This window comes from Neopsephotus bourkii, unplaced genomic scaffold, assembly GCF_033783945.1.
Source record: "Neopsephotus bourkii isolate Nb327-2 ecotype Australia unplaced genomic scaffold, CSIRO-AGI_Nbou_v1 NB_673, whole genome shotgun sequence".
Taxonomy (NCBI): Eukaryota; Metazoa; Chordata; class Aves; order Psittaciformes; family Psittacidae; genus Neopsephotus; species Neopsephotus bourkii.
In genome coordinates, this window is record NW_026901172.1 from 2,264,818 (window position 1) to 2,273,748 (window position 8,931).

The 8,931-nt window shown below is 43.4% G+C and overlaps 1 protein-coding gene across 16 annotated transcripts in view; it reads right to left on the reverse strand.

The window, feature by feature from the left end:
• The window catches only part of DOCK7 (dedicator of cytokinesis 7), a 108,292-nt gene that overhangs the window by 42,622 nt on the left and 56,739 nt on the right, over positions 1-8,931 (reverse strand). For all 16 annotated transcript variants that reach the window (XM_061353451.1, XM_061353450.1, XM_061353447.1 and 13 more), the window contains exons 15-19: positions 2,630-2,747; positions 1,975-2,045; positions 1,110-1,248; positions 812-913; positions 574-660 (exon numbers count right to left, since the gene is read on the reverse strand). In XM_061353451.1, coding sequence (XP_061209435.1) covers positions 574-660; positions 812-913; positions 1,110-1,248; positions 1,975-2,045; positions 2,630-2,747 — 517 coding nt within the window. The remainder of the gene's footprint in view (positions 1-573; positions 661-811; positions 914-1,109; positions 1,249-1,974; positions 2,046-2,629; positions 2,748-8,931) is intronic.

Sequence of the window (8,931 nt, forward strand, 5' to 3'; positions counted from 1 at the left end):
AATTCAGAAGTTGTCAGGGTAAAAGTAGAGGTCCCACAGACTTTATATCCTTATTAAAACAGACAAAAATGCACTAAAATCACGTTACTACTTAGAGCACACATAAAATACACAAAAAAACCCCACCAAAATGATGCACGGGGAATTAATAAAACAAAAGTTGAAATGATTAGTCAAAATGACTGTCATCTTCCTTTGCAGATCAAAGACAAGATGAAAAATACACGGAGAAACAAAAGAGACAGAGGGGAAAAGGGAAAACAGGAAAACATCATGTTTGGACTGTACATTAGACCTGTTGCATAAACACAACAGTCTGAGGTCTGAAAACATGGTTGGCCATTCACCCCCTGTGAATAAAGGCCAAACTGCTCAGACTCTTAAGCAGGACTTGAATATACTCACAGCAGAATGTGGAATAACAGGTCTGCTGGCTCAGAACTGAAAATGAGATTGTAATTTCACTACAAGCGATTATTAAACTCTCCACAGTATCAACTTTGACAGCATTTCAACAGTCAAAAGACTATCAAAGACTATCAAACTATTACAATGACTGCTCTTATCATTTACCTGAGTGTGGAGGGATGATACAGCAACAACTTCTACGTTGAAAACCCCTTTGTGGTTATCCACCCACTTCATCCCAGGGAGTGGAACCTGCAGGTTAAAGAAAGATCATAGAATCCTAGAATGGTTTGGGCTGGAAAGGACCTTAAAACTCATCCAGTTCCAACCCATTCCCCCTTGCCCTATCACTAGATGAGTGAGGGTATGACAGAAAGCAGAGCTAAGGCACCTAACAACTCACCTCTGGAGAAAGCACTGAATAAGCCTGCGGTGGTTTCTCCAATGACACAGGTAGGCAGAACTGACCAGTCTTTAACCGTCCATTTTGGAGCATTGGTATCCACTTCAATGAGAAGGAATTAACAAAAGAAAGAACAGAAACACATACTTCTTAAGGCATTCTTGAATATGGCAGGCTTGACTGTCAAATTCTCAAACTCTGTAATAGTGTATGAGTTGACAGTGATGTTCAACCAACTGCAAACACATGCACTATGACCATATCCTGTGCTGAGAAACAAAGACTGAAAGATACTCACGGTGTACCCAACTGGAGTCTCCAGGGGAGTGTTTTGTTTTTGCTGACAACTCACATGGTAGAAAGTAAAAAGCAGGTGGTGGTGATCGGTTAGAGTGGCTGGAAGCTTAATCTTGATTTCCTCATGAAAATCAGGCGATCTGTGCAAAGACCAGACCCTTAACTGAGTCACCATCAATACAAACAGTGTGTTTTTGAAGTATCTTAGGGGAAGGAAGTATATGGGCCATCCCAAGGGATAAAAGCTTCACTTTCTGATCATCAAGGACTGGAAAAACCTTGTATATGCAGTTACAGTCCCCAAAAGTTGCAGCCCCCACCCCACACAGGCACTGCCACAACCCTCAGCCTGCAGGACAGGATTCTCCCCCTGGTTCATCTCTCCCTGGTTCAACTGCAAAGACTGTCAACATGCTAAAGCCAGATTCAGCACTGCTTACCCCATGAAATTATTTTCCAGACCAAGTACTTCCAATTTGTAACCTAAGTCTAAAAGGTTCCAACAAAACAACAAAGCCCATGCTATCATGGACTTTATAACATAAATCTTTGTGACTTCTAACTTGAAGGTTATACTTAGATTATCTGCTGAGTTGGGCTGTGTGCTTGGGATCACAGCTCCGACACAATGGTGATTTGTACCAGAGCAAACAAAGACTCTGGCTCCTATTCATGGCAAAACCCTAACAAGAGAATCAACTGACACTGCAGTTGTTGTGAGTGCCACCTACATAGTCACTGGGTGACTAATAATTAACAGAGACACTGGGGGGTTACTCCACTTCCACACTGGTAAAACTTCCTTTGGGTGGAATCACACTACCCGTATGGGGTCACGGCCTTCCTCAAACTGTCACATGCTTTACCTGTTGTGGTACACTACAGCTGTGTATGCTTCTTTGGAAAACTCAGGACAGCTAGATTTGCCAAAGATGACCTGCAAAATAGAAAGAAACTCATAGAAATCCCCCTGTAAAACCAGTAATTTATTCCATAATCCCACAGACACATTTACAGCTCTATTTACTAGTCTGTACTGCTCTGGACAGTTACATCTGCTTGTACTCCTTCACTTCCATGCAACGTTTTACTTCATCACTGAAGAGTTCACAACTTTACTAATCCCAGTTACCCAGGCACACAGATATGGCTGAAGAGGTGATAAACGGCACCACTCCTATGCAGATCTTCACCAAGTGCTCATCACTTCTGGCCCTGAACTCAAGGATAACTATTACCTCTAACTTTTTTGTCATGGAAGCGAAGAGGCTGTTCCAAACACAAGGGTGTTCACTGCAAACGTTTTAAGTTAAAATATTAGCTACTACTTTGTTACTTTGCAAACTCTATACAAAGGAACTCTGTTCTGAAATACTGTAATTTCATATTCCTCTGAATGTATTTTCAAATGTATTTCAAAATAACCATGTATTTCTTTAACACAGGAATTTTACTACTGCAATGTGTACTCTGCTGTATTGGCATGCAGCATTCACACAGAGCACAGAGTACTTCACCCACCGGCATAGCATTGCTTGGGTCCTCTCCATACATGAACTGGACTTTTACAGTGATATTCCTGGCAGATCCTTGGCGGTTGGCAAAGTTAAGGCTCTGGGGATAGACATAAAGCAGATTCCTGCAAAAGACAAAGGCACTGAGTGAGCGTCCCTGTCTGAGAATGAGAGTATTCCCACCTTTATTAATGTTATTTAAACCTCTATGGAAACAAAGTAAAGGGTTTGGCATTTTCCATTAGCCAGATGGTCTTCTCTTCAATATAAGTGCAGACCCACACAAAAAATTTGATGATGACCCTTTATTTTAGACTTCAAAAGTCATAGTATTTTTACTGCCATCATATTGTGAAACAGTTCCTGTTCATAAGGGTACTTGAAAAATACATCTACAAATTTACCAGTGTTTCTGCAATCTAATACGTTCAAGTGGAAAGAAAACACATGAAGAGAAGAGCACTGAAGTGTTTATTCGTTCAACATAGAGTGGCTTCTTCCTGTTAAACCCCTTCTCTGTTGTGACCTGTCCTTTTCTTCTTTCTTTTAGAATCTCCTTACATCGTGATGACTTGAGATTATACCTCTCCTCTGGAAGCAGATTAAACTAAACAGATACCTGTAGCTTTAGCGGCCATGCAATCCTTGCAATGACTCACATTTAATGGTGGACACTCACTGGTAGTTTGAAGACAGGTGAGGCAGACACCCCTCCTCATAGGTTTATAGACAGCTTCATCCTTCCCTAGGGAAAGGGCACATTTTGGAGGCCCCTTCCAGCTCCGTGTCTCCAAGTCTACGATTACTTGAAACACAACAGTGACAAGATGCAAATTCTGCAGTATTTGCCATCCTTTTAGCCCTGCTGCATCCCTGCCAACAAAGTGCAGGTTGGATTCATACGCTGGCAGCAAAACTGTCCACGACAAGCCCCCACCTGTGTATGGCCAAGTAATATGTACCTGCAGAAAGTCCCTCATATGTCCTTTTAAAGACAAAAAAGACAAGCACCTGAACTATTCTACTCAACAGACCATTATTCAAAGGAAATACACCTTCTTTTGCCCAAAACAAGTAAAAGTGTATGAAGTATAGCACGTCTTTTAAAAGTCAGCCTGGAAAAATCCAATCCATCTCCCACACAGCCTTGCTCACCAGAGAAGCATCATTCCCCCTCGGATACCCTGGCTCCTATAGCACCCAAACAAAGCGGAACCAAAAGGGATGCTCAACTCAGGCTACCTGGCAGCCCAATGGTTCTGTGAGAGATTCATGTTACTGCATTGCATCTGCTGAGGGTAAGAGATCTGCATACTGTGTTTTGCCCAAACACTAAAGCAACCAGCTCTGTAACAAGCCTTGTACCTTGTAAGGTAGTAGGAAAAAGAAGTTCCTTTCCCCTCTATCCTCCTCCAGGGACTATTCAGTGAATCTGAACATAATTTGTAAGTTGTTTCCAACAGTTCCTCGTCCCAGAGAGACAACAGACAACAGATGGGCACAGAAAACTGAAGCGAGGAGCACAGCAGGACAACATTTAAGCACAATAAAGCTGCTACAGAGTGCTGGCAACAGCAGACGGAGAACAAGGACTGGTTTTGAGTGTCAGGAAGGCAAGAATTTGGTTGCTCCTTGAAGACATCTGGTGCCTTTTTAGGGTACCCAACACTCCTGTGCTGGGCGAGCAGCAGGTCACTCTCCTGCAGAGGAGGCTGGAAAGCTGAGCTGTCCTAAGCTGTTGGAAATGGCACAGACTGAGCTGAGCTCTTAGGCAGAAGCTCTTCCCTGTGAGGTGCTGAGGCGCTGGCACAGGGTGCCCAGAGAAGCTGTGGCTGCCCCATCCCTGGCAGTGCTCAAGGCCAGCTTGGACACAGGGGCTTGGAGCAAGCTGCTCTAGTGGAAGGGGTCCCTGCCCGTGGCAGGGGTTGGGACTGGGTGAGCTTTGGGGTCCCTTCCAACACAAACCATTCCATGATTCTGTGATAATGCTGGTCCCAAGGAATCCTCTAAGAGTCTCCCAAGAAAAAAGGTCAGCACCTACACAGAGCAATCCAGCTGTACAGCTCCAGACAGCTGTACAGGACAGCCTTATGAAGCCAGGCTCTTTTCCACCCCTTCAGGCAAAGGAATATGCTTAGCTGGCATGTGGGAATGTCTTTCCTTTCAAGTCCTTCATGGTGAATTAAGTTTTGAATCCCATCCCTATTGGTCACTTTGGCTAATCAATGCGCTCTTACTATTTCAGAGGGGGCCTGTGCGGTTTCTGTGACTCTACTAAATTACTTAGTTCTGGCATGAATACATTTGCTCCTTGATGTTCTTTTTAAAATGAAAATGGATATGAAAATTTACTCTAAAATGTACATTGCTCATAAAACTTTTATTAAGTATTATTAGTGCTTAAGAGAAGGATTTAATGTATTTGGAAGCCAGGCTACAGGATCACTATATTAAAGGCAGTCTTAGGACTGATTTACACTGAATAGCAGAGATGAACCTAAACCAAGCTTGAAGTTCTTCTACCACCTCTCCTGCTTGGGTTTGCCTGCTGGAAGCAAAGGAGACATTTCACCACCGTGATGCCACTTTAGAAAGAGACCTACAGCAGCAGAAGTTACACCTGCTGTTACACACCAGGCAGGGCTTTGGCCGCATTCGTAACAGCAAAAATGTACAGGATGCTCCCCCATCCACTGCCCTTCAAGCCTTTGTCATGTGAAAGGCTCAGAGGACTTTTCATTTGGAAGAAGCTCATGTTGCTTATACAATCATAGAATGGTTTGGGTTGGAAAGGACTTTAAGATCATCCAGTTCCAAATCCCCTGCATGGGTAGGGCCACCTCACACTAAACCATGGCACCCAAGGCCTCATCCAACCTGGCCTTGAACACTGTCAGGGATGGAGCATTCACAACCTCCCTGGGCAACCCATTCCAGTGCCTCACCACCCTAACAGGAAAGAATTTCCTCCTTATATCCAATCTAAACTTCCCCTGCTAAAGTTTTAACCCATTACCCCTTGTCCTACCACTACAGTCCCTAATGAAGAGTCCCTCCGCAGCATCCCTATAGGCCCCCTTCAGATACTGGAAGGCTGCTCTGAGGTCTCCATGCAGCCTTCTCTTCTCCAGGCTGAACAGCCCCAACTTTCTCAGCCGATCTTCATATGGGAGGTGCTCCAGTCCCCTGAGCATCCTCATGGCCTCCTCTGGACTTGTTCCAACAGTTCCATGTCCTTTTTATGTTGAGGACACCAGAACTGCACACAATGCTCCAGGTGAGGTCTCACGAGAGCAGAGTAGAGGGGCAGGATCATCTCCTTCGACCTGCTGGTCACGCTCCTTTTGATGCAGCCCAGGATACGGTTGTTTTCTGGGCTGAGAGCACACAAAGTAAGTGGCATGGCACTGAATGTTGTCTTCAGAAATCAAGGGAAGACAGCCCCAGATGCATATTACTAAGAAGCAGTAGGAATCAAGAGGAGAGAGCAACTTTCTGGTGGGCCAAACACTATGGGGAGGTCTCAAATTAGCATAGAGAATTGACTACAGAAGGGATAAAGGGAGGAGAAGGGATTGACCATGACGATAACACTGCAATGCCAACAACCATACTAAGCATACACCAATTGAACTGAAGGGCCACCGGTCCTTACCCTTCCAGGTAACTGCTACATCTTGATGATAAAGAGTCACAGATTCCTATCAATAAAAGTTTCAGCCAGAAGCTTTAAACCCAAGGCCTTGTGTCTGGAGCTTTTATTAAAACACTATGTAAAAAATATGCAAAGCTTATCCTATTATCTCAAACAGATCTCAAAAGTACTTTTACTTTCATAAAATGAATTGCTAAAGTGCAAAGGCTTCCCAAGCCATGGAAATAACGGCACCAGGCCCTCCTCTAAATATTTATGTAGCGTGATTGCAGCCATTTTGCAGCCTCCTTCATAAAGGTGTTAAAACATTAAGAGCTGATCCTAATTCTTGGAGGGAATGTCTAACTATTATGAAAATTTCCCTTTTCAGTAAAACCCAGAGACCTTTTTCTTTGCTTTATTCCTACTATAAAAATCATTTAAAGCCCATTTAATCTGGGTCACCCAAGTGCAGGAAAGATCTTCAGGATCGTGTTTGTTACATACATCTTCTCTTGACTGGGCTAACAGCTCCCTGAGGCAGGATTCTCCCCTTAGGGTTTCTACAGCCCCTGAATCTTGCGGTTTAATCATACCAGAAGGTTTTCTCCCCTCTGCTTTCCTGTGTCCTGCTTTGCTTATGGGCTCTGTGACTGCTGTGACATCTAAGGGTGGCATTTTGTAGTGAGCTTATCACTGCCTGACTTTCTTGGCACTGCCATTAATATGGAAATACAAGAAATAGCTAAAACAACAGAAAATTATTCATTTAAAATACTGTAAAACCAAGGTCATTCAAACACTCTGAAGTAGAATACAGAAAGTCTACACTTTTTTTCTAATTTTGCAACCAGTTCTTCAAGTTTTGCAGCCCAAAATCATATACCAGAGGCTGGATGTTGTTTGCTATAATAGAGCAGTGCTAGGCCCAGATGAAAACCATACCTAAAGTGAAACTCCATTGAGTTTCCCTGCAGAAAACACAAATCCTTCGAAAGCACAAGCTTATTGCTTATCTCACTCTTTTAAACACTGCAGGTGTTTAATAGGGTTATCAGGTATTATGTATCTCAGTCTACCATTCAAAGTACCAAACCTTTCAGAGTTGAAGTGTTAAGAACCCTAACAACTCCACACAAAGGTACAATGTAAGTGCTGTAAATGCTGTTCAGATGCTGCACATGCCTTTTGTTTTTAACTCATCTGAACAGCTCTTCATACATTCCCATTGATATTACCAAATGCTGCAGGAAAGATGACTCGGTGCAAACACCCTAGGATGACCACTGTCCCATGAATAACCCTAACCGTTCTAACACCTTTCCTAATGGATTTTTAGCAGGATGCGTAAGCAGTGATTTGATGAGTTTCTTTAGAAACTAATCTGAAAAAAATGCGTATTTTAATAAGGCATGAAAGCCTTCCACTGAACAGCTTCTCATGGACATCCCTTGCGAAAGCAGTCAATGTTGTCAAAGGCAGATCTCTAGAGTAAAGCCCTATGCCATGCAGATACAAGAATTAATCATGACAAACACTCGTTATCACAATAAAATTAAGAATTAATACAATGGTTACCAGACTTTTGCACGTGGGGTTAAAATAAAGGGCTGATAAAAAGGCAGGAACAAAAAGACTAAACTGTGTTTCATTTTAGCAGATGTCCCGGTTTAATTCTGTGTCTCTTATGCAGGCTGAGCTTCCAAACTGCATCATCAGAATACTTTTGCTTTGTTCCATTTGATAACACACCTACCCACCTCATCTCAATACTGCTGAGAAGCACCTGATTTAGGAATACAGCAGACTCCTCACTGGCCAATATCAACGTAATACTTAGCCACTGAACAAGCAGCATCAACCATAATAAACCTGAATCTAAACTCCCAACACAGAATAACACAGGTAAGTAAGCGCACAGCTTTCAACCTGTGAGAAGCTCAAGCACAGTCACTGGTGGCTGTGGGCTGCTGTATCTCTAAGCATCAGAGAAGAAAACCATGCACAGTCCTAACTCCCTCTCATTTCCCTATGCAAAACAACAAAGCTGCTCAAGAGATCTTAGCACTTCACTCACCTCTTGGCACTCACATCCTGAGTGTGTTCAACCAGCCAGTCTCCAACGACTGACCTACGCTGCTTTAGAAATGAAGGGGCTACCACGATTTCATCATTGCACCAAATATTCAGTGCAAAATAAAGGGTAGCAAATGGATGCACAGGCACTATAATGAACAGCCCATAACCAAACTCCTTGCTTGTCTATAGCTTTCCAGGCTCCAACAAGTCATTAAGCAAATCATTCTTCTCTACCATTTGTTCTGCTGACAGAGAGCAGATCCAGGCTAGGCTCAGCTAACTGTGGGTTTACAAGAGTCATCAACAGAGAGCCCAACAAGCATTTACTTGGCAAGAGCCATTCTTACTGCATCTTGAGTGTGCACATTTCTGACCTGATCTAATCCAGGCTGCAGAGAATTGAACAGAACCAGGTGAGCACTGCAGTATCTGAATGTACCTGTTCGGATATCTCGGGTCCCTTCATCAATCTTCAGTTTGTCCTGAAAGGCAAAAGGACTGTCCAGCTAAACCAGTTGAAGAGCTGCTTGACAACAACCTGCAAATCAACCGAGGCAAAGCCTGCTCAATCCCTGGCAGCCCCATGCACCAGGGCA